Source organism: Hemibagrus wyckioides, linkage group LG17 (genome assembly GCF_019097595.1).
Source record: "Hemibagrus wyckioides isolate EC202008001 linkage group LG17, SWU_Hwy_1.0, whole genome shotgun sequence".
NCBI lineage: Eukaryota > Metazoa > Chordata > Actinopteri > Siluriformes > Bagridae > Hemibagrus > Hemibagrus wyckioides.
Window position 1 is genome coordinate 15736737 of NC_080726.1, and position 25477 is coordinate 15762213.

Genomic DNA, 25477 nt, shown 5'->3' on the forward strand with positions numbered 1-25477 from the left:
AACTGATAAGAGATTCTGTATCTGCTTGGGATATTTAATATTGATCTCTTACAAATAAAACCAGATGTAACTGCATGAATAATTAAAGCAGAAGGAAGCATGACTGGAATGACTCCTCTCCTCTCTTTTTTTCTAGTCCACTGTGTGTTTAATAGTTAAACATATTGTGAAATTAATTTTGAAAGTAAAATGGCTCCTGATTCTTTCTGAAGTTCCTACAGAGAAAGGTGCTACAGGTCTGAGTAACCTGGGGAACACATGCTTTATGAATTCAAGTATTCAGTGTGTGAGCAACACCAAACCTCTCACTGACTACTTTATCTCAGGGAGACACCTTTATGAGCTGAACAGGTCTGTTGTTAAAAGTACTTTGTTTAAAACTTTTCATTTTGGGAGTTTGTTTGATGGAGGATTTTCATTTGCTACTCTTATCTTGACAGAACCAATCCTATAGGAATGCGAGGCCATATGGCCAAATGCTATGGAGATTTAGTGCAGGAACTCTGGAGTGGAACACAAAAAAACGTTGCACCGCTAAAGCTCAGGGTGGGCATTTTTTTACCTGGTCATTTATCATTGCTTCAGAATTACTTCCTGCTTACTTTCAAAGTTTCCATACTGAAGTTAGTGTCATATTTCATGTAGTGGACGATAGCAAAATATGCGCCGAGATTCAATGGATTCCAGCAGCAGGACTCTCAAGAGCTGCTGGCGTTCTTGTTGGATGGCCTCCATGAGGACCTGAATCGGGTCCATGAGAAGCCCTATGTGGAGCTGAAGGACAGTGATGGACGGCCCGATGCAGAAGTGGCCACTGAGGTCAGTGTCAAGCTGTTAATCATTTCCATGGTCTCTTGTCTCTGTTTACAACAGAGACACTTGCTGTTTGATTGAAGGAGAGCTGTGAAAATCACACTTTCAGCTCCAGACTTCTTAAGGTGTAGATTAGCTTTAATGTTGATGCGACTTATTGATAAGACAGCAAGAAGCCTTAGGAAGTGCTGTACTATGTAGTACTTAATGTGGCATTGTGTGTGTGTGTGTGTGTGTGTGTGTAGGCGTGGGACAACCACTTAAGAAGAAATCGTTCGATTGTGGTGGACCTGTTCCATGGCCAGCTTAAGTCCCAAGTTAAGTGCAAAACCTGCGGCCACATCAGCGCTCGTTTTGACCCCTTTAACTTCCTGTCCCTGCCCCTTCCAATGGACAGCTCCATGCACTTAGAGATAACAGGTGAGGTGTAGCAGAAGAAAAATGGTTATCTGAAATCTTCCGGTTTGCATGAAGCTCACAAATGTGTATTTTACAGTCATCAAACTGGACGGTTCCACCCCAGTGCGCTATGGTCTCCGTCTGAACATGGACGAAAAATATACAGGCCTGAAGAAGCAGCTGAGTGAATTGTGCAGACTAAAACCAGAGCAGATCCTCCTTGCTGAAGTCCATTCCTCCAACATCAAGGTGAGCTGAACACAGTATCAGCAAGGACAGTTTGACATTAAACATTATATCATGTTCAGTGTATAGTGATCAGTCAGTCCCTGATAATAGTCCAGGCTGTATTTCACATCACAGATTTATATTAATATTATTTTAATATGTTATTAATAGCTCGTTTACAGGGGCCTATGTCGGGGACATATTAATTTTTAACTTAAAGAAAGCGATAACTGGAACTGACTTGTCTCATGGACATTCCTCAACATTAGTTGTAACTATAAATGTTAAAAAACATGACGTGCTATTCAGTAATAAACCAAAAAATTGTAACCGTTGACACACTGCTGTGGTATAAGAGATCTAATGCACACCTGGAAATAATCGACTTCAAGGCAATGTCAGTAACACTGTGTTATGTCACATGACACCACCCTGGTAATTATTTTCATAAACACCTCAGCATGTTTCAGTCAGTATTTATTAATTATTACATAATAATTATTATTAATGACATATTGGCTAGCGACTTTATTTTATTTATTATTAAAGTCTCACTGACAGACATTTTGGTGAATGTTTCTAGAACTTTCCTCAAGACAACCAGAAAGTGCGTCTGTCTGTAAATGGCTTTCTGTGTGCGTTTGAGATTCCTGTGCCTGGTTCCCCCACCTCTATCACTTCCCCAGCACCAGTAGGTAAGAGTGACAGTCCTCCTTATCTAATGCATTATCTCTTTATCTTATCTTTTTAATTCACACAAGCTCCATTTTGTCTCATTCTTCTTCTTCTTGTTCTTTTTTTTTTAAATGTCTTCTCCCCAGGCAATACACTTGTCAATGGAATCACTCGGAACAGTCATGCTGAGAAACCTGGCCCCATACCAAATGGCACAGCTGGCACCCCTGTTCGAAGTGTTTCTGACAGGAGCCTGGCTAACGGCATGCCGAGCACGGTGGTGCCCTCTGCCTCAGAAAAGAGTCTTGCCGATGGCATCCCCAACGGCCATGCCACCCCAGTTCAGGACAGCCCTTTCATTGGCTACATCATTGCCATGCACAGAAAGATGGTAACTGGTGCACAGCCATCTGTCAGTCCACCACTAACACAGTGAAGAAACTTTCAACTATAGTACTGATTCTATCGTGCTGTCTCCTTTAGATGCGGACAGAGTTATACTTCCTTTCATCTCAGAAGAATCGGCCCAGTTTGTTTGGCATGCCTCTCATTGTGCCCTGCACAGTACACACCAGTAAGAAGGATCTATATGATGCTGTGTGGATTCAGGTGTCCCGTTTAGCTAGCCCCCTGCCCCCTCAGGAGGCCAGCAACCATGCACAAGACTGGTCAGTGCCTTCTTATCTCATTATATATAGTATTCCATAATTACGTTTGTACAGTGATGAGCTGTCAAACGTCTGAAATCTAAAAAGACATATATGTTTCTTTTGAAATTTTTTGTTCTAATGTCATGGTTCCTGCCAATCTGTAGTGATGATAGCCTGGGTTATCAGTACCCTTTCACCCTGCGGGCAGTGCAAAAGGATGGCAATTCTTGTGCCTGGTGCCCATGGTACAGGTAAGCCATATATCCTGTATCTGCGGTGGTGTTTTAGAGGGCTGCAGTGAGTGATGAGAGTGGCCATGTCTTTGCCAGGTTCTGCAGAGGCTGTACAGTGGAGTGTAATGAGGACCTGGCATCCCTAGGAAATGCTTATATTGCTGTGGACTGGGACCCCACAGCCCTGCACCTCCGTTATCAAACTTCCCAAGAAAGGGTGGGTGGCATTAATACATAAAGTATGTAATAAGGTGTTTTGGACACTGAAATTGTCCAAACATTTCAATGTTCAGTGTAAAGACAGTTTTTCAGGAGTGAAGCGTAATGGACACTACTAAAGCGCTAGAGTATTTTTTTTAGTGCTGATGCTTTTAGAGAAATACAATTTGTCTTGAAAAAGCTTTTGTCAGAGGAAATAAATTCTAACATTTTTGCCTCTTCGTGTAACTACAGACCACAAACACACACTCATTGTGATGCACAGCTAAACTGGGGATTTCAGTATTTTTTTATTTTTTTTGAATAATCAAATAACCACAGAAACTAAGAACAATTTAAGAACACTGGATGCAATATTCGAAAAACCATGTGCATTAACATGGAGTCTCAGTGAAAGGAAATCTTAATGCTTCAACACACACAGATATTCTAGACACTCTGTGTTATATCAGGTGTCCACATACTTTTGGGCGTATATATATTATTGAACCTGCTATCCTGCAATGCGGCAACACACAACAGACAAGTCGTATCTAAGGGTTTACATCATATAAAATATTAGTTAAGCTTAGTTGCCAAGATCACCTGCATAACCAGATCCCCTGCTGTGTGTATATTATCAACCTTTTGTTTACATAATAATTTGACTTCAATGCAAGTGACCTTTTGAATGATCAGGATTAGTGAGAATGTTTAACTGATTATAGTTTTATGAGGATTATTGAATACATCTTCAGGCAGATAGCATGTGCCAAAAATGTATGTAGGTCACTGCTATCTTGTCCTAGCACCATTCATTTGGTTTTAGTAGATCAAAACTAAATTTAGGATCTGTGGCACTCTCAATTATCAGTTTGACACATATCACACATTACAGACTGGTGTGAGCAGAGAATGCCTTCTGTTCTGTTATTTTGGACACAGATATATATTCTAGTTTTGTTTAAATAGAACTCCAGCTGCCGTTTTCCAGTTATCATGCTCCATGGTCAAGCATATTGTTTTTTTTTTATGTTTTGTTTTGTTTCTTAGAAAGCTTTGTATAGGGTAAATAACTTGTGTTTAGTATACTGGTCAATGTAGAATTTTGTTTTTTTATACTGAATTTTAGAAAAAAGGTTAAGAATTTGGAAAAATTTATTATAGAATGTTATTAATCGTTATTAATAATAATGTAATTAATGTAATAAATAGTTAATTTTACTTTAGTCTACTCTGTTCATGCTTTATTAGACTGGTATTGCTGTTGAATCTGGAAAAATTAATTCTGTTGCTGGAATTTGATGCTGTAAATATGCTACAAAATTAATGTTTTAGATCTGTCACGGAGTATAAAACTGAACCAGTGAAGGTATGTCCCAATTCAACAAACGCGCTAGGTCAAATTAGCAAGCAGATCATTGCAGACAGCGGTTAGTCTGTGTTCACAATGGGGTAAGCCACGCTTCTTTAAGATATGATGCACATTGAGGATTTCAGAAATCTATCATGTGACCAAAAAAAGTTTCTATCATGTTGGAGTGTGTGTTGTATTTATGGGGAAAAAAAACACTTCATTCAATATGTGACAAATATTTCTATTTTTATTTCTTACAAAATAAATTAAAAAGTCTAGTTTAATTGATTTTGAAAGTTGCACTTGCACCATACTGCCCATACTTTACTTATTTTTTCTTTTAATATGTTTAAAAAAAAGCACTGTTATAGAATAATATACAATTTCTCCCCAGGACCTGCCAGTTACTGCCAAGTCTGTTTACGATGCTTAGTGTTGAAGTGGAATTGTGTGTGTTTTGTGCAGATAGTGGAAGAGGACACAAGTGTAGAACTAAGTCGGCGTGCCCAGGCTGAACCCATCAGTCTAGACAGCTGTCTGAAAGCTTTCACCAGTGAAGAGGAGCTGGGTGAGGATGAGCTCTACTATTGTTCCAAGTGCAAAGCCCATCGTCTGGCCACCAAGAAGTTGGACCTCTGGAGGCTTCCTCCCATACTGGTATTTAAAAAAAAAACTACTCCTTTCACCTTATTTGTTATTTGTTCTTCACTTCACCTGGTCATTAAAGGATATGACTTCTATATTCTTTTCCAGATTGTTCATCTGAAACGCTTCCAGTTTGTGAATGGCCGCTGGATTAAGTCCCAGAAGATAGTGAAGTTCCCACGCGAGAACTTCAACCCCAGTGCGTTTTTGGCTCCACGTGAAGCTCAGAGCACATGGAGCCTGCAGAGCCAGAGCGAGTGTCCAGTGGAGGAGCTCCAGAAACTGGACATCGGAGATTCCTCAGTGTCTTCCATCTCCACCACTACTGTGGTCAGCCCTCCCACATCTGGCAGAGGTTTGTCTCTACTGTGTTTTCTCTGTCACAGGCTACAAAATAGTTTTTAATGTATTCCCAGTTCTGCAATTTTATTTGACTTAACAGTTTAAAAGCTGCTTGAATAAAAATATGCATCTTCAAACCTGACATGGTGAAATGTGAAATGCTTGTTACATCTAGGCACTCCTGGTTCAGTTAGGAGGGTAGGCAGCCCGCTGAGCAGAAGCAACAGCCCCAACAACAGCCCTAAGAGCACAGGGCGAAAACAGGGACGTCTGCGTCTGCCTCAGCTAGGCAGCAGACACCGACTCTCCAACAGCAAAGAGAATCTGGACAGCAGCAGCAGCAGTGGCTGTAAGGAGAGTGGGTCAGAGTCAGAGCCCAGCATGGTAACAGAGGCGGAGCCTCAGGTTGCAGGAGCTACACCAGAGCCTAACACACAGGACTCTTCGTGGAAATTGGTTTCCTCCAGTACTGACTGTGATGTCGTCATGGTAAACGGACTGAGCCAGGACAACAGCCAAATCAATGGGCTCTCGGACACCACCACAGAGCCAGACAGCTCTTCTCACAGAAGAGATGATGTCTGTCTTGAGCCAATATACAACTTATATGCAATCTCGGTAATCTTCCCTGTCTATTCAAACCTCATTTGCTGGTTCTGGTGGGTGTGTGTGGGTGTGAGTGTGTATGTCTGTGTTGTGGGGGGTACTTGTTTGAATAGGGGCAGGTTGATATTTATTGTTAAACAGAGACAGAGGGATGTTTCCATCACAGTATAATGAATGTTTCTGCCCACTCAAATACTTTTTTCTTTGTAGTGCCATTCAGGAATCATGGGAGGGGGCCACTATGTGACCTACGCTAAAAACCCCAATGATAAATGGTACTGTTACAACGACAGCAGCTGCAAGGTAAAGTGTCTTTCTGTACTTTTGACTATTTATATTAAAGGATATATCCATCTTTTATTAGTAATGCTCCCCACTCACTTCCATGAAAGATGTTTAAAAAAGGCATGATAAGGTGTTTGTGTGTGTGTTTGTGTGGAGAGCTTAATGTAATAGGTGTAATGAGTATAAAGATCTTGGTGATTGTTGGTTAATATTAAAAACATACATATAGCTAACAAATGAATGGGGAAATGGTGGCTGATGAAGTGGGCATTTTGCTTGCATGGTTTGGGTCCTTTTTGTCTACTTGAACAGAAGCACCACTCCAAATAAATATTCTGACTTACTCTAACGAATCCCCTTTATCCGGTTAACCATCTGAGGCATCCGTATTTGATTAAAGAAATCTCCTGTCCTATATCCACATGAGAAGCTACATCTGTAATAGTTTGATGCAGAGTGAGCACTGATATTGTGTGCAGATTAGAGAGTATATTACGGTTAATAAGGTCTAGAGAGTGGGTGGATTTTACTCTCACACAGATTGGAGCAGAAAGGCAGGTTAAAAGGGAGATAATACATTTGCAGTAAGATTTAATCCAAATTCATTAGAGGAATCAAATACAGTACACAAATCATGTACCATAGGTCTGCTGAGAAATCCCCCACATTGCACCACAAGTGTTTGTCTGCAGTCGCTTTTCATTTTGCATCACGCTCTGGTCTCTAGTGCAGCATTCATTTCTGTGCTATAATCCACTGGTTTAGTGATTATAACATGCACATATCAGTACTGACTGACAGATCTGCCTCCTGCACTGTGGTAGTTATAAATGTACAGAATTTTAATAGACACCGGAGTGTGCTGTACTATAACAAAGGCTCTGGCTGAAATGGCATTTGTATTCACTACATCTGAACACAGTTGAACAGTCGTGGGAGGTTTTTGGCCTGACCTCTTTGACCATCATCAAAGCACCAACTGAGGAGATAAATGTTGTAAGAATGGTCTTTCTCTCTCTCTCTCTCTCTCTCTCTCTCTGTAATAATGTTCCACAGAATCAGTGCCAAGCCTCAGCTGTTCTGGTGGCTCATGTTGGCCCATAAAGACTTTGGTTTACTAAAACACATTTACTGATTTATGCTTCTGTTTGTTAACCATTAGCATGTCACTAGCATCGATCTTAAATGAATTATTTTTTTTGGATCATTAAATAATTCTGTGATATTGATGCACGAGGGCTATGAATGGGAGCTCCAAGCAATTTTTTTTATTTTTTCTTCTGAGGCAACTTTGGATCAGTGGACCAAAAAAAAGATCCGTTTTGGTACATCTCTGAACATTAGAACACGAGTGTATTATAGAACGAAACTAATCTGATTACACTAAGCTGTAAAAAGCTATTTTTTATATATGGTTAGAAAAAAATTGCTAGATTTAGATTTCTAACACCAGATATGTGTTTACCAGGATCCAAATGCTAATGGAAAATCTAGCTTAACACAGTCCACACAGGGGTCAGATGATCGGATTTACTCGGTGCTTCTAGTCATGCCTTTGCTGTGATCACTAGGATGTTGACGATTGTGAAGTGTAGTCCAGATGTACATAATGATGGACCAAATATTTTCTGTTGTGTCACAGATTGAGGCAAGATAAAGATGTGGAGGAAATGGTTAAAGTGCTTTAGGACAAATTACAAATAAAACACTTTGCTGCCTCTGTCTCGTTTCATTTCAGGAGGTTCACTCAGAAGAGATTGACACGGATTCAGCATACATTCTCTTTTACGAGCAGCAAGGAGTGGACTACTCTCAGTTTCTGCCTATGACCGATGGCAAAAAAATGGCAGACACTACAAGCATGGACGAAGACTTTGAGTCGGACTACAAGAAGTACTGCGTGCTTCAGTGAATCCATGCTCTTCCACGTTAAAAGGCACTTAACGAGTTCGTCAGTATCCTTCCCCCATGTGCAATGCAGACAGTGCGGCCAAGTGAAGCTGCACGGCTGAAGCGGAGGAGCTGCAGTTAGCGAAGCACAAAGATCAGCTTTAGACTGAGGAATCTTTACCCTCTGCTGCTGCCCCCTGATTCAGAAACACTTACTAGTGATTTAGCCATCAAATGGCTGTGAGATTTTGTGAAATAATAAATAAGTAAGGAAGAATTACGTAGCTTGTGAATATTGCCAACTGAACAAAATGGGTCCTGGACCAAAAAAAAAGATTTCTTTGACATCATTGTGTTTAACAGGACTCGGTCCAAATCTGCAGCATCTCATACCCATGGGAAATGATATTTATGTATTTACTTTTCCATGAGGTTTTCTTAAGGAGAAGGAGAGCTCTCATCTTCCATAAAACTTGTGTTTTGTATTTTTATATTTATATGATTGAATCATAAGCAGAGCTTTTTCTTTTTTTTCTTTTTCTTTTGGCCAAACACATTAAATCAGTCCCAATTTTATCCATCATTTCAACTGGAGAGGTTTCTACTGGGTTAGTGCAATGTTCAGTTCTGTAATGCACAGTCTTAAAGGATGACTTCTTTTTGTTTCTCAGCAGATAATTCTACACTACCTACACTACCTCCCTTTTTTTTGCAGTTTATTGGCGGATTGTTAATGGAAAGACTGTAAGACAGTATTACACTCTACACACCTTATTAAATATCCCCAGAACGTTTCATATTGGGTAATGAAATCTGGTTAAAAAACAAACAAAAAAAAGCCTGTGAAAATTGCATTCCGGTTAGCAACACCCCCCAGAAAAATCATCGATATTGCTATATTTTGATTTCTATTTTAAGCTTATGTTTGTTTTCAGGTATCGTCCCAGTGTCTTTCAAAAAGCCAGTGTATCTCTTAGGCGAGTTTTAAGTTGACGACATTTTATTTTTCAGAGATATTTATTTTAATACCATAAATCAGATCACTTTATCCAAACATGGGCTCCTCATAACGCTTTCCCACCACCATGAGCATTTCATGACTCCATTGCAGGTTCGTTTCAGTTTGTCATTTTATTTGTCCTTTTCTCATTAAGATACATCTTTGTTAGTGTTGGAGTAAATGGTAGCCAAATTCATGCATATCTGATAAGTGTTCTCTCAACCGAGAGGTTCACCTTATCAAGCCAAAGTCTTTAACAGGTGGTATGAAATGACACCATTGTGGCTTCTCTGAAAGAACACCTCGACCTCATGATAGCCCTGTGCTTTAAAAAGAGGTGCCATCTGTGTGACCTGCTTAAAGTTGTGTGTCTTAATGCCAGGATAGTAGCAACTCTTCATTCAAACACTGTGAATGGATAATGATGCAGCCAGTCATTCCTTTCTCTTACGTTCCGTATAAACGAAAGATCTCCTTAAGGAATGCACCGGATCCTTCATTGGGAAAGAGCTACAATGTCGTTCTGTACCGTTTTGCTGCTCTACTTTCTACTTTTGTTCCTTATTAAGGATATTTATGTACTTTTGCCAGCGAGGAAAGGTTGCAAATGTTTGTTATTTATTGGTCAAATGATGTCACTCAACATTCGGATAGTTCACGTCAAGCAAGTCATATTTGTCCGATAACAGCTATCGAGGAAAATATCAGATTTGATTTAAAACATTGAATCGTTTCTCTCCCTTTCACGCCAACGTTTACTTGGAACTGAGTGGCTCGCTCATTTTACCGGAATCTTTCTCTCAGCTTATCGAGGCTGCAAAATAAAAACGCATCACTTTTTAAAGATTTCTTTTCTTGTTTTGATACAGGGATAATTTATTAATACTCCAAGAAACCTGATTTAAATCGGCAAGTAGTGCAATCAACTACTGATATCTGGATTTTGTTCATCATCAAGAGATGTATTCATTCGATGAGCTTTATTTTGTACAGTGTTTAAAGAGTACAATGACATTGCACTGACATCCAATGTACAGACGTTTTGTAAATAATGCCTATTAAAAAAAAAAAAAAAAAAACATGATGTATTTGAAAATGAGCTGTAAAAATGTAGTTGTATATGGAGTGACACTGTTGATCTGTAACAATTATTTGAGTAACCAATTAAATTCAGCCAATGCAATTGAAAAACCTGGTGTTGGTTTGCTGGTTCTTGTTTTTTTTTTTTCATTGTTTGCAAACTCGGGTGCTCTTTTAATGTTTGCATGTTTGTGCGTGTGCAGAGAGCAGCAGGGAAAGAAAGGAAACCACAACACTGGTCATGCTCTGAATGCTGCTCCTCTTCCCCGAATCAAGCCAAAGCAAACCATGTAAGCACAGTATGCTGTGTATTTCATTAATCTTGTTCTTGTGTGTTTTAATGCTAAAATAAAACAGCCCCGATCTGGACCTCGGCAAGGCAGAAGGAGGTGAGAAGGAAGTGAAAGTGCATCTGACTACATTCTGCTCTTGTGCTACATCTCGCCCTCACCGGCGGCTTTCTACTTTCTAAAGATCACCCGGCTGAAGGCAGTTTCCGTGCGCTCTCGCTGTAGCAGCACACCACAAGGTCGCATGGACTCCGTGACTCTCAAATTACACACTGATGCTCACGATGGCGACATTTTAGGATCGAAATGATGGTAAGTGGTTTCTTCTTTGCCTTTTTCCTTTCCTACTTTTGTTTGTTTCATTCATTGGTGTCATGAAAGTAGCTGAAAGTGTTGTTTGGTGGTTTTTTTTTTTTTTGTTAGGAAATCGAGGTCATGTTGTGTTTTTAGCTAGGAAAAAAAAAATAAAGAAAGATTAACAGCTATTCCTTTCAAAATGAAACAAATTCTTTTTGTTTGTGATTTGACTATTGACTGTGTTAGTATTTTGTTTTAGGAAAGGATTAGGTTTGGCGTAATGTGTGGAGAACATGCGAATGCAGTTATACACCGAACATTTACTTAAAAATCTTATGACCTACCAATATATTGATTTTTTTTTTCCCATTCAGAAGAAAATAAACACTAACTTTTTTTCCCCCATCCATCCATAATTCTAAACCCAAAACTTAATCATAAATTTTAGAAGTTGCTTCTTTCTATTTTGAATCAGATGTTCATAGCTTTGGACGCTGCCTCTTGTGTTTTTCGTTTCGTTTGCCACTGGTTTACATTTATTTTGTTTGGTGTGGGCCAAGTGACGTTTTTCTTTAATTAAGTTTGTTTTTAAAGATGTGAACATTACACCTCTTCTTCTTCACTTCTGTGAACATTACACCTCTTCTTCTTCACTTCTGTGAACATTACATCTCTTCTAGTACACACTAAAAAACTGAACCCTGGAACAACAAAACTTAGGGATTTCAAGAGAAACCTGAACTGATCGTTTAATGGAGAGCAGAAAACATTTGACGCTTGGTGTGAATACTGACACGAGTATTTATATTTTTTTCTCGGATAGAAAAATACACTGATTTGCAGAAGTAAAACATCTTTTATTAGACTAGGAAGTATCCGTTAAATCACGCAATGCCAAGAATAAGTCCAGGAAGATCCCAGTGTGCTTGAAAATTGTTTCGATGTGAAACAAACCAAAGCAAATGGATATAAACTGGGAGAAAATTAAAAAATTGAACTCTTGTACACGCTTTAGCAAACTTCACACTGCTGTAGAAGCAAACTCAAATATATTTTTTATATACAAATGCATTTATTTTAATGTTGCCTACAGTAAAACCTTTGGTTCTTTACAAAAAAAAATAAAGCTACACTTTTATATACTGGCTGCACTTTTCTTCTGCAGAAAGCCGTTTTTGTCCCTCGACTTTTCCAACAGCCTTGCTATAAATGTTAGGAGTTTATTTGTGAAAGATTAAATCATCGACTAATTCGCATGCGACCTCATTCTTCATCTCTCTTCTGCTACATAAAACTATAGAGTTTCACATTCCTCAGGTTTGTGAATACAATGTTTATTTCCATTCCCTTGTAAATGAGCTTTTAGGACTATTTATACCATACCTCCCTTTCTAGTTACTTCATTACTTGTTCAGAAATGAGTAGCATACTATGCTGTGACTTAGATGCCAAGTTTTCTTTATATTTTAGTGATGCTGAGGTCTTATTCAGACGTACACAAGGAATGCATGGAGCTGTTATACCTGTCCACTCAGAAGAAAGAATATGTCCGTTTCTAATTATACAACAACCCGGCAATGTAAGTGTATAACACTTTACATTCTGCTCCTTACAGCCTACAAGCTGCTGTTCAAGCACTGTAAACTAAACATGACGGAAGTGTGTAATGATTTCTTTCTGGCTATTTGACTAAAATTAACCATATGGCACTGTTTACTAAAGCCACTTTATCGACCACAACTGATGGAGAGACCTGACACAGATACACTACAGTGCAACTTGTGCAAGAAAATTAGCTGCTGATTCTTACTGAGCATGGTGAAGAATCTGCCACAGTTTTTGTCTTTTACATTTGCTTGGTCTTTCGTTTTCCACACTTGCAAAAATCGGCAGCCTTTATTAAGTTAAATTTTTCTTCTAGACTTCAAAATTTACTCCTGTTATGTTTAGACATATGAAACGTTTCTTTGCTGACTCAATAATGCAGAAGTCATGAAATAAACCTCTATAACATTTGTACTTGAATCTTTTGCACAGTGCTGTAAATGTTATAATCGTTGAAATGGCTCTGTTATAAATGTAATATTGTTAGAGTAAGGAGGAATCACGCTTTCCGATAAAAACGAAACAAAAATCAGCAGAAAACTCCCAAATGTTACTAAAATTTAAGCGTGCATTCCCCTTTAAATAAGGCACAAAACACATGCTGTTATCAGAAAATAAGAATAGAATAGAATAGAATAGAATAGAATAGAATAGAAGTTTATTGTCATTGTACCATTTGCATGTACAACGAAATTTAAAAGTGCCAACCAAAGTGCAGCAGTCATACATACATTCAAACAATTAAAAAAAAAGTACTAATTAGTATATAAAAAATAAATAAATAAGATTAAAAAAAATAAATAGGTACGGAAAATTGTACAATAAGGGACAGTGAGACGTGATGCCTACTCAGAAGTTGATTATTTTTCGATAACAGTATTTTATTCCTCTTCTATTCCACAGCTATGCCATGTGTGAGGGAGCCGGACAAGACCTCAAAGCCTCAAACCCAGAGCTCAGACCAGGACCCTGGAGGTGTCAATGCTACGAATAAATGATCATAAATAAATGCTCTATCATCATTTTATTTACAGTCATAAGTTTATATACGTCTCTCTCTCAAATCTGCTCATAATTTAAAAAATAAGCGGGATCATGAATCGTATTTATGTTTTTATTTAGTACTGCTCATGATAAGCTAACTGACGACAGACTTTTACAGATCCTCCGATATGTAAATTATCTGACGCAGTACCAGACACTGAAACGATACAAATGAAGCAGTTCAAAAGTTTACATACACCTGATTCTTAATACTGTTAGTTGTTACCTAGATGACGAATGTCTGTTCTTATCTATCACAAAATATATTTATAAATTGCTGGTTTGTCCTGAGCTGTTACACTGCCTACTGTTCTTCAGAAACAACACCGAGGACAACGGAAAGACTGGTACACATTTCAAACATTCGCTGATGCTCAAGAAGCAAACACACCCTCTTAATAACATACATTGTCTTTATTTGTCACAGTGAAATACTTTCTTTGCATATCCCATCCTTGGTAGATGGGGTCAGAGGGCAGTGGTCAGCCATGATGCAGCACCCCGGATCAGGGTGGGTTGGGGGCAGCTTGGCGGTGCTGGGGCTTGAACCGCGATCTTCTGGTGAACAACCCAGAGCCTTAACCACTTGAGTTACCACCGCCACTCTTATATAGAGTCGGGGGGGTGTAAACTTTTGAACAGGATGATCAGTGATTAGTGAAATTATTTAGTTTTTTCATTTAGTGCCGCCTGTCAGAATCTACATAAGCTATTTAAAGGTTTCCCAGAAGACAAAATATCAGTTTACACACATCATCCTTTAAAATAGTTTACACCCCAGGCTCTTCATATCTCAAATGTGAAAAGATGGATCTCAGTATCATATCTAGCAAATATATATTATGCAAAAGATAATGGAAAAGCAAATAATGTGCAGGACCTGAAGAGCAGTGTGCAGTTTAATTGCCCACGACAAACCAGGGACTCATGAACAGCTATTACAGCACATAAGAGCGGTCTTTGATCATCCAGGTAACAACACAGTATTAAGGATGAAGCGTATGTAAACTTGTGTCTTCTTTTGAGTGTATTTAGGGCAGAACTAAATGAAAAACTAAATGCAGTTTATGATCCCTATTCTTTTTATTTCCCCCCCGACCCCCTGATTCTGCAAGGTGTATGTAAGCTTTCGACTTCAGCTGTACAATGTATATTAAATCTATATTATTGTCTATATGTCTGTAACTTAAACTGTGAGTGAAAGCAGTAAAGAAACAGAGAAAATGTTCTTAATACGTTCAGAACACTTAGTAAATGCCTTGTGAGTGAGTTACAGGTTTACTGAAGTGTGTTGTGAAACTTTGTGTTAGTATGTGGCCTAGTTTAGTTTCCTGTCATGCTTTGTCACGTAACCTCTCGCCTTCTGTTTGTTGTTGCAGGTGCGGGTCTGGACACTATCCATCACATTCTCATTGGCATCTCTGTCCTCGCTGTTTTCATCACAATTTTGTTTGGCATTGTGTACTTCAAAAAGTAAAATGAATGTTTCTTTACTTAGAGAACAGTTTTACAAACTACATTATTAGAGCAAGTCACAGCTAACATTCAGATAAGAGATTTTCTTTCCAACACACTTCATTTTGTAGCTAAAAAAGTCTTTATTCCTTATATTTCAGATATCGATCCCTGAATAAAACCATACAGCTGCTTAGACAGGGAAAGTCCACGCCTGTTCCTCCTCAAGACTCCGTTCCTCTTTCACCCACCTCTCCTCCATCGGTGTTGGTGATGCCATCGTTAGACAATTCAGCAGAAACAGGCCAACGTGGACAGAAAAGCAGATCGAGCGTTCGATTACTGTGGAGACCGTCGCAACAGGTTCAGAGCATCACAATTCAATCAACTCATGATTAGCTGCATCTTTTTGTTTTGTATATCATAGATAGACCCTTGCAGGTTGATGAGAGAAAACACATAAATAGAAAGTAATAAATGCAACATCTTCACAATTGTGTTTCTTCAGAACCCACGGGTTGCAAGGACAGACCTGAATCTAATACAGCTGATCAAAGCTGGAAGAGAGGGTGCTTTCTACAAAGCCAGGATGTTGCGGGGAACCTGCAAAGGTCACTCACTTGTCACTTGCAAGATTGCAAAAGAAGGTAGTACGCTGCCGAAAGACCCTTCTCTCTGCACTGACTCTAAATTTATTAACCCTACTGTTGCCGAGCGTTAGCTTACACTTCAGGTGTGTGATATAATTACTTTTTAAATCAGTACCAGAAATTTAGTTTTTGGATGATATTAGAATTTATTTATTTTGGTTATTGTGAGGACTCACTAGAGGGTTTTACAGAACGGTTTAATCAAGAAAACATTATTATAGTGCTGTTGTAATGATGTAGTATAACATCTGCATGCAGTGTAGTCCAGACGTTTTGAGATCATGTTAAAAATCTGGGGGGAAAAAACAATTGTCTATATATTGATTCTTTCTAGGTCACTATTTAAATTTCAAGCAAATTTGTTACACTGACCGTGTTAACTCATTTACACAAAATGTCAGGTTTTCCTTATGCCTGATCTCTTCCATTATAGAATGCGTTCACACGGATGGATCTGATCTAACACGGATCATTGGGTTTTTCACAGACTCCTGAAGTCCATGCCAGCTCGAGTGCACGCTGTCATTAAAGCAAAAAGGCAGACAAACTAAAAAATAATCCCTCTATAATCCAGGAATATGATTAATTATTTAAATTAATTATTTCAAATTGAAACTTTCCACTCAAGTTATTGTTGATATCATTTGTATTGAACTTTTTTCTGTATTAAGCACTTGCACTAGTCTTACAGTAAATCTAACAATAATCATAATCTACAAAATATCCTAATCAAGAAACAAGAAAATAGCCACTCTTTTTTATTTAAAAAACATACAATGGGATTTCATTTCTTCTCAAGTCTACTTTACAAAGTGTATAAAGTGCTATTGTGTTATATAATACAGTGATTTTCAACCAGTGTGCCGTGAGAAATCGTCAGGTGTGCCGTGGGAAATTATTGAAAAAAATGATTATTTATTTACCAGAAGTAATTTGCCATTGTTGAATGCCTGTGCATGCGATGTAGTGATTGGCAGAGTAATGGAAATACTCCTCCATGCAATAATGACCTTGTTAAAGAGCACAGTCTATTTTGTACACCTGTGTGAACACACTGAGAAACAGGCAACTTCAATAAAAAACCACAATGGTGAATGAGAGAGCCCAGGATTCACACCAAGAGAGTATAAACACATTCAGAGATTTATTTTTTCTTTATTATATATACTGTATTAAGCTACAGTGTGTTTTGGTTGGTGGTGTGCTGTGGGATTTTGTTCCATGTAAACCTCATAAAATGATGAAAAAGTCTGATATGATAGACGTACATGTTGAATTTTGTCGTTTGGAGTTGCTACAGTAGAAACAGGGCATATGGAAGGAAGGATCATTTCTGTCTGTCTATTTATAGCTTTACAAATGATATTAGGTTCCTGTTATAGACAAGAACAATCATTAATTAGGTGACTGTCTCTATTAGGAGTCACTTCAAAGCAAATGGAGACCGAAGTGTCTATTATGAGGAAGCTGGTGTATCATAAGAATGTGCTTCAGCTGCTGGACTGGAACACTGCTGAGGGTAAGAGCTCGATCAGACGTGGTCTATTTTTAGTTTACCAAGTAATTCTACTCCTACACTCGATGTGTAGAACTCAACGTTTTAGTTCAAATCCAAACACCAAGTTGCTGCGTTTCATTTTCTTACATTTAGAATGAATGTGGTAAGTTTTCTCTAACTTGCTGTTTGTTTGTTTGTTTGTTTTCGCAGAGCCCTTTGTGTTGATCATGGAGTTTGTAAGTTATGGGACCCTGCGCAGCTTTGTGCAGACGCATCATGACAAGCTGAACGCTGACCCTGAGATCCAGAACATTTTCGCTATCGCCTCTTATCACATCGCTCTGGCCATGGAACACTTACGCTCCAAAATGGTATCTCTATGTCTCAGTGAAACACCAGAGATTACAGTCGTACCTTTTATTTATGTTTTTTTTAAAGAATGAAAAATCTGGCCTGGATGATACGAATGCAGCAGTTATGTATGCTTCTTTTCCTTTGTACATTAATCTTACCTGCCATTAACAGTAGTCTATCCTGCTCTCAGCAATGCATGGAGCAATTTTTCTGCAATACTTTTATGACCAAAAAGGCATGTTATTTCAGTAGAAATAAGGAGCTGCAGAAGTGCAGCATGAAATTGTGCTTTGTGCGTGCAGCAGGTTGAAAAAGCAACATTATTTTTAATGTAACATTTGTGCAACAAAGCAAAGAAAAGAAAGAGAAGTTTGCCTTAAATGTCATCCATGGCAGGGGTTTGTGAGACTGTGTATAATGTCCTTTTTTAATAACGGTCTCTGCAGTGCGACACAGACGTGACTCAGTAACTTGTTTGGGAAAAGTACAGTTTTTATCTCAGTGGAAACACAGGTAACGGATGTATATTATGACTGAGATCCATCCTTGTTTTTTGCAGGTGGTACACTGTGACCTTGCTTTAAGGAATATTCTGGTAAGCCGTTTCCCCTGGGAAATCAAAGTGGCTGAGTTTGGTCTGGCCAGAGACTTGACGCGTATGAGAAGCAGACGCAGCACCAGGAAAAAACACCACAGGGTTAGGCATTGTATTATATTACATAAATCCTTATATTACTTAAATCCTCCAGTGGTATGAAATGTTGCTGTCCTTAGGAACGAGTGCCCTTGCGCTGGTATCCTCCTGAATATTTCCGGAACAGCTACTACAGCTTCAAGGGGGACGTGTGGGCTTTTGGTATTGTGTTATGGGAAATGCAGACATTTGGTGAGCTCAGCCCAATAATCCTATAATAGACCTACTGATTAGATCATCCATTTGCTTGAAATCCAATTTGAAAACTGCAGAAAAGTAGAATAAAATAAAAATGTTTTTATTGTGCTCTTTACAGGCAGTCTGCCCTATCCCAATTTGGAGACTTCAGATGAAGTGGTCTATCACATTTGTGCTGGAACCAGAAATGTAGGACCCGACAGCTGCCGACCAGAGATGTGAGTATCAACATCATTCACACTTTATTTGCTATTAGGCTACAAAAATGCTCTGTGTATCAGCATAATTCATGTACATTAACAGCGTCTCTGGTGGGAGATGTAGGCGTTACATGCCTAAGACTTTTTCTAAGACACGTCTAACATTTTCTACAGTAACGGAGCATGAAAAAAAAAAAAAAAACCTAAACCTGTGGTACACAAACCACATGTAAAGGGCACACCAAGAGGGCCCACAATTATGCACTAATTTGAACTGTGCTATGCTTGGGTATGAAGTGGATGCATTAGAATATTCTGCATTTGAACGATGAGCTGATATTTTCCCATACAGATTGCAAATTATGAAAGACTGCTGGTTGGAGCCTTATACAGCCAGACCCTCCTTTTCTGATCTCGTCAGAATCTTGGAGAGTATCATTGAGAATGATGCGGTAGGTGTTGTTTAATCAGTGTATTTAACAATCGCCCCATTATCAGCTAAATAAAAAATGGTGCATATTTTTGCGTTCCAGGATTATGTGGATGTTGTAGACCAAAGACCTGCGAGTATAGCAGAAGACTGAATTGTCAACATTATAATCAAGTTGGAGTCTAAAAGCATACAGAGGCTCAGAGACTTTCCCTAATGGCCTAATAAAGGAGTCAACTATTATGCACTAATGAGTTTCCTGTGTTAAAATGGATATGACCTTCCTGATAACACTGCGGCTGGATGTCAAGAATCCAACTTCATACCGGACAACTATGCAATTTGAAGCCTTGTTGTACAGTTCAACAGACTGGAGACTTGTTTTAGCACTCCATGTAGTCTCAGATCAGTGACCTTATTTTGTACCTACATGAGCACAACAAATGAACTCTGGCTCCTTTAAGTGAATTGTTCTCAGGCCACTTATAGAGATCGTTCATTTTGTGGTACACTTAAGTTATATCTTTTAAACAACAAAAAAGTCATCGTCTGCTTCCTGTTTGCTTTACGGCTAAAGAATTTGAAGCTTGCTGCCTGTATGGAGCTACAATTTTCTCACACTTTGCAGATAAAATGTGATAAATACTCTCATGATGTCTTGTGAACCCCCAGCAACTGAGGTAGCAACATGGCAGATGAGCTAATAGGCTAACAGTCATTGTGGCACTAACAGTGATATCATTGAGGTTAAGTTGTTAAGAAGCAGTAGCGAGAACAAAAGCCTCATAATAAGTAAATGAATATTGTTGTGTGTAGCATATGCATCCATTTGATCTTATTTGCACTTCTGTATTTTAACTTCATTCATGTATTTTAACTTTTATGAAGAATTTCATCAGCCTTAAGCAGCCTAGCAGTTGGGAGCACAACTATGGTGAATTAATTCTCTATTCGAGTCCACTTGAACAGTCTTCTTTTTCTTCTTCTTCTGCTTTCGGCTTTTCCCTTCAGGAGTGGCCACAGCTAATCATCACTCTCTACCTATACCTATCTTCTGCATCCTCAACACTTGCACCCACTAGCTTCATATCCTCATTAATTACATCCATATACCTCCTCTTTGCCTCCTGCCTGGCAGCTCCATGTCCAATATCCTCCTACCAATATACTCACTCTCCCTCCTCTGAACATGTCCAAACCATCTTAATCTGGCCTTCCTAACTTTGTCCCCCAAACGTCCAACATGAGCTGTCCCTCTGATGTACTCGTTCCTAATCCTGTCCAACCTTGTCACTCCCAAAGAGAACCTCAACATCTCCAGCTCTGACTCCTGTCTCTTCCTCAGTGACACTGTCTCTAAACCATACAGCATGGCGGGCTCATCTCACCACTGTCCTGTACACCTTCCCCTTGATTCCCGCTGATATTTTTCTATCACACGGAACTCCTGACACCTTTCTCCACCCATTCCAACCTGCCTGCACTCGCTTCTTTACCTCTTTCCCACACTCTCCATTACTTTGGACTGTTGACCCCAAGTACTTAAACTCCTGAGTCCACATTAACAGTGCTCTTATTTAAAAATAACTATATGTGGAAGCTCTAGCTCATGGAGGGTGAAAGGAGCAGAGGTGTGATAACTTATCTCCCTTCTGAACTTGTCCCTTTAAAACTTTGATCTCTGACGTCACCCAACATTCAGGAATAACCCCGCCTCTTCGCCGCTCAAACGAGCTCAACAGCCAATAGCAAGACAGAATTCCGGCGCGTGAGGCGACGTTGCTCTGATGCTCTTCCCATTATTAAGTGCTTGTCCCGGATAAAGCTGCAGAATTTACTTTTCTTTCACATCGACGGCGTCTTATGTTTCTGTAACAATGTTTCTCCGTACTTTAGAAGTTATTTTTTTCTTTTATTTTGCCTCACACATTCCTATTACTCTCTTCATTGATCTTCAAGTACTACTACCAGAACACGTGTATCCTCAGCCAGTAAGTGTGTCCTGAAGCGTCGCTTCATTTCTGTTCTAGTCCAGGTCTGTAAATAAATCATCATTTGCATTGCAGTTTAAAGACGTCCTGCGTTGGTATGCATCTGAATTCAGAGACCCCATGGTGCTGGACCCACCTGTTTGGTTTAAATCTTTCATATTTTGTGAAGCACTTGTTCAGCTGCCTTTCTTTCCTATCGCAGCATACGCCTTTTTCAAAGGTCAGTGAATCATAAACCATGCCGATCTGCAGCTTTGATATGACACAAACCTGATTTCTGGTAATGCAGAATGCTATTTTTCCTGAACTCTGACTTGTCAAGAAGGTTAAAGACTACTTTATTTGCAGGAAACTGCAAATGGATCAGGACCCCTGCAATCATATACTCAGTGCACGTGGCCACCGCCTTAATCCCCATCCTAGGACACATCTTACTCTATAACTTCCCATTGGCACCTCTTCCAGGTCCGCAGACGTCCAAGGAGAGATGGACACTGGTGTCTGTTTATGCTCCATACCTCATCATCCCCCTCTTACTGCTTCTCACCATGCTTTTCAGCTCCACATATAATTCTGCCTCTACAAATCTCAAGGCTTCGTCCAAGAGCAAGAAGCTGAGATAAAGTCTGCGGATTTCAATAGATTGTATTTCTTTTTTTCTGATTTTGTCAAAAACAAGGATTGTTTCGTAAAGATGCCTTTACAATATCCTGAAAATTACGTATTTTTGAAGATTGATCATTTGACCAGAATCATGTATCGTTGATTGATGAATGAAATCACTGTGACCATCACTGCTATCCACACCACAAAGCTGTGATTTGATAACGTAGACATATATGAGCAAAAATAGTTTTATTCAAATATACATCATGTTTACATCGAGTCATCGTGTCAACACGAACAGTACTTTGACAATAAGTATTGTGTAAGAATTTTAATAAATGTATTGTAAACAAAGTAAATAAATGCACTGTTTGAGTACAAAATGTCCAGAACCTTTAAAATGTACCTCCTTTTGTGGTCCCATGAACTATCAAGGGTGTTGAAAAATTAAAGAAAATCAAATCAAAGCTTTCAAATCACAAAAAGGATACAAAATATACAGATAAAACACTCAAGTCTTGGTCTTGTAATTAATTACAGTAACATGCAGATACTGTATTTATTACCTGGTAGCAAAAGAGGTATTAAAATAAAGTGTACAGAATACTTCTATATAAATAGTATAAATATGTTCTGTTTTATATAAATACTAATGCCTTATCGTGGAACAGATATGTTACATTTGTAACCCCAGGAACTGGTCATGATATGGGTCATATGTTGAGGTTGTTAAAGCCACGTATTGAAACAAATCAAGTGAGAATCCTACTTCTTATTAGCGAAGTCATTGTCAAAGAGACGCATAGCATCATACTTTCTGTCCTCTTGACAAAATGCAGAAGAAAAGACGATCACTTCTGCAGCATAAACTGGTCAATGAATTCATTCTGCTCCGCTTCGACTTTGGAGAGAGCTTCATATTCGATTCTGTACCTGTCAAAACAGCAGAACAGAGAACTTAAAGAGGGCTGTTTTGTGTACGCGCAGACAAAAAAAAGGCCAAAAAACACGTGAGTAAACCTTTCCAGCTGCATCCTCTTCTCTGCAATTAGAGCCTGGAGTTGTTGCTGCTGAGCCTCTCGTTGTTTCGCAACTGATTTCAGCAGATTTCTAGCACCTATCGCCTGTCGAATCCCCACACGTCAAGTTCATATACAGTTCATAATCAACCTCAACAATTTGAATTGAATATACATACCTTCATTTTTTCTTTTTCTGCTTCCTTGGCTAATTCATCCACCATTTCGATAAGCCCACCCACTATCTTCTGAAACTGTCCAATTTCTGTTAGTAAACACAGAAACATGCTGGTAAAATATGGTGTTAACCATTAATGGGGAAATAAACTATTCTGCCAAAGCTACCCTACCCTTCTAGCCACCAGAAATCTTCAATAATTTATTTTCAGTCACCGCTTTATATTTATCTGGGCTTAAGGCAGTAATAGACCCTGATGGGACGCCAACCCATCAGTGCACTCTATGAACACACATTCGTATATATTCCTTTACTCACGGGGCAATTCAGCACTGACAGTAACTCAAGCTCAGGATTGAACATGGGACTCTGAGACCATACTGGCCCAATTACCTGATATTTAGAGATGTACTGAGTTTCATTCTGATAGACTTGTTAATGATTTTAGACATAAATGCTTGGGACGCTGACAACTTGCGTGAACGAACCACCTGATAGAGTGGGTTACTGACTGAATCATTTACTGAGTATCAGCTGATATCAGCTCCCATACCAGTAACAAAAATGGAAAAAGGGGATGACCATAGCTATCACTGTCATGGCAAATTAATGTTTCTTAGTGACAGATCCAGCTCTTTACTGCCACAACAAATATAGTTTAAACTCGGATTGTGTTTTCAGATATATTTGCAAAACTCTTAAAAAGAAGAGTATACACTCTTGCAAGAGTTTCCACAAGAGTTTTTTTTTGAATGAGCCAATGGAGGAGACACATGCTTTGTATACGGACCTATTGTTACCCATGTTAAAGCATTAAGACGTCCTTTCACTGGAACTAAGAGTCCAAGCCCAACCCCTGAATTCAATGATTTGGTGGGGTGTCCCAAAATTTTTGGCAATATAGCGTATAGAGTCATTCTCAGGTAAGAGAAGCAATAAGAAGCCTACTGACTCTGAGGCATGGGGAAATGTGAGGGGAAATGTGAGGCAGAGAAATAACAGACTGCACATACAGACTTTTCTGCACCACTCCAGAGAAACATCTGCTACCTTCCTGGTGGTGTAACCCTATAGATATTTTTTACTTAACATACACTGATAACTCACTGTAGGTATCTGAGTGGACTTGAATACACTTACTGTCTACAAAGTCTTTGCATTCTTCTTTAAGCTCAGTGGTCTTCTGGGAAACATCTGGATCGAGCACTCGTAACTTGTTGAGTTCATCGAAATGAAGTCCAGCTTCTGCTAGTGGATCTTTAGCCATGTCCAGGAGACCAGGAGAGCGAGCCTGCTTGGGTTTAATCACACACACGGGTTTGCCTTTAATAACACGTCAGTTCGTCTAGCTGACAATGGAGCTGCTGCCCTTCAGTTTCCGAACTAAAAGCAAAGAACAAAACAAAGAGTGTACATTGTTTTGACCACGTATGACACAGCAAAAGGCCAACTATTCGTTCTCTTGTCTATAGGTCTGGACAAACCATCAGATAACATTTAAACACTGAAGTAAACAGTAGCTCGTGCCACACCATATGCCGACCGATCGACACTCCGCTAGCTAGGTGGCTAACGAGCAACAATACGGCTAACTGACGTACAGGTTCATCAGTGTAGAAGCTAATATGCTAACCACTAACAAAAACCTTCTTCATTGAATGACAAAAGATGTTTATGTGAAAGAAAAGTACAACTTCAAATTGCGTGTTAAACTAAATAACTCAGTACAGTTTTATCTCACCGAAAGAGTGCAAAGCAACTTCTTGTCCTTTTGCTAAAACACTCGATTATGTGTCACAGGGACCGAGTCCAGCTGATGTGACTCCGCCTCCATTCCAGTGTTTCTGCTGCCTTGGAGACGGGCGGGTCGTACCACCTCGTCACCAGGGGGGGAAGCAGGACAAATTTCTAGCTTAAATCATTTAAGCAAGCTACTCATTTGATTCATTGCGTGTATTGAATATTGAGAAATAGTGAGTGTAAGTCAAATGGCATTGTATATTTCCGAATAAATTGTAATTGCATAATGTTCCAATCCAATCTACTTGGAAGGTATCCCTATTTTACATGTAGCGTTTTCCCAATATGTGTGCGTCTTGCAAAATAAGCCACACAGTAAGTTTTCACAACAACGGAACTGATTATGGCTCTCAGTGGGTAAAGGAGAGTCTGTCTGGTACAATATCTAATGTGTTTAGAATGTCTTTAGCTGTCCTTGCGAGTATCTAGTCAGGACAGTCTGAAAAGCACACAAGAGCTGGTGCTTTAAATACAGAGAATATACACCATGTTGGCAAAAGTTTTGGGACACCCTTCCAAATCGTTGAATTCAGGTGTTGTTTTTCAGGGTTTGGGCTTGGCCCCTTAGTTCCAGTGAAAGAAACTCTTCATGCTTCAGCATACCAAGACATTTTGGACATTTCCATGCTCCCAACTTTTTAGGAACAGATTAGGGATGACCCCTCCCTGTTCCAACATGACTGTACACCAGTGCACAAAGCAAGGTCCATAAAGACATGGATGAGAGAGTTTGGTGTGGAGGAACTTGACTGGTCTAACCTCAACCT

The 25477-nt window shown here is 39.1% G+C and overlaps 4 protein-coding genes across 9 annotated transcripts in view; 3 read left to right on the forward strand and 1 right to left on the reverse strand.

The window, feature by feature from the left end:
• The window catches only part of usp32 (ubiquitin specific peptidase 32), a 39932-nt gene extending 29420 nt beyond the window's left edge, over nt 1-10512 (forward strand). For both annotated transcript variants that reach the window (XM_058413660.1, XM_058413661.1), the window contains exons 20-34: nt 213-351; nt 441-546; nt 646-819; nt 1059-1233; nt 1310-1461; nt 2024-2135; nt 2262-2506; nt 2599-2783; nt 2930-3016; nt 3095-3215; nt 5019-5210; nt 5307-5553; nt 5716-6158; nt 6357-6449; nt 8170-10512. In XM_058413660.1, coding sequence (XP_058269643.1) covers nt 213-351; nt 441-546; nt 646-819; nt 1059-1233; nt 1310-1461; nt 2024-2135; nt 2262-2506; nt 2599-2783; nt 2930-3016; nt 3095-3215; nt 5019-5210; nt 5307-5553; nt 5716-6158; nt 6357-6449; nt 8170-8343 — 2645 coding nt within the window. In that variant the 3' untranslated portion in view covers nt 8344-10512. The remainder of the gene's footprint in view (nt 1-212; nt 352-440; nt 547-645; nt 820-1058; nt 1234-1309; nt 1462-2023; nt 2136-2261; nt 2507-2598; nt 2784-2929; nt 3017-3094; nt 3216-5018; nt 5211-5306; nt 5554-5715; nt 6159-6356; nt 6450-8169) is intronic.
• Nucleotides 10513-10606: 94 nt separating this feature from the next.
• Nucleotides 10607-19359, forward strand: si:ch211-167j9.5 (fibroblast growth factor receptor homolog 1). Of its 3 annotated transcripts, none has more exons than XM_058413915.1 (14): nt 10607-10790; nt 10876-11003; nt 12459-12567; nt 13497-13568; nt 15017-15110; nt 15254-15455; nt 15601-15739; nt 17163-17261; nt 17451-17611; nt 18154-18291; nt 18369-18480; nt 18605-18704; nt 19039-19138; nt 19220-19359. In XM_058413915.1, exons 3-14 carry the CDS (start codon nt 12534-12536, stop codon nt 19268-19270), a joined length of 1302 nt encoding a protein of 433 aa, XP_058269898.1. In that variant the 5' UTR covers nt 10607-10790; nt 10876-11003; nt 12459-12533; the 3' UTR covers nt 19271-19359. The 3 variants fall into 3 exon arrangements, with proteins under 3 accessions (XP_058269898.1, XP_058269897.1, XP_058269899.1); XM_058413916.1 differs by having other exon boundaries at nt 10641-10691; XM_058413914.1 differs by having other exon boundaries at nt 10607-11003.
• Nucleotides 19360-20973: 1614 nt separating this feature from the next.
• Nucleotides 20974-22219, forward strand: tmem97 (transmembrane protein 97). Its single transcript, XM_058413917.1, has 3 exons — nt 20974-21107; nt 21183-21327; nt 21456-22219. The coding sequence occupies exons 1-3, from the start codon at nt 20994-20996 to the stop codon at nt 21728-21730; spliced, it is 534 nt and encodes a 177-aa protein (XP_058269900.1). The 5' UTR covers nt 20974-20993; the 3' UTR covers nt 21731-22219.
• On the reverse strand, nt 21948-24787 carry ift20 (intraflagellar transport 20 homolog (Chlamydomonas)). 3 transcript variants are annotated; one of them, XM_058413918.1, is made up of 5 exons: nt 24652-24787; nt 24051-24293; nt 22912-22997; nt 22734-22837; nt 21948-22646 (listed from the first exon to the last, which is right to left on the reverse strand). In XM_058413918.1, the coding sequence occupies exons 2-5, from the start codon at nt 24175-24177 to the stop codon at nt 22565-22567; spliced, it is 399 nt and encodes a 132-aa protein (XP_058269901.1). In that variant the 5' UTR covers nt 24178-24293; nt 24652-24787; the 3' UTR covers nt 21948-22564. The 3 variants fall into 3 exon arrangements, with proteins under 3 accessions (XP_058269901.1, XP_058269902.1, XP_058269903.1); XM_058413919.1 differs by having other exon boundaries at nt 24051-24201; nt 24652-24755; XM_058413920.1 differs by having other exon boundaries at nt 24051-24204; nt 24652-24739.
• Nucleotides 24788-25477: the final 690 nt, after the last annotated feature.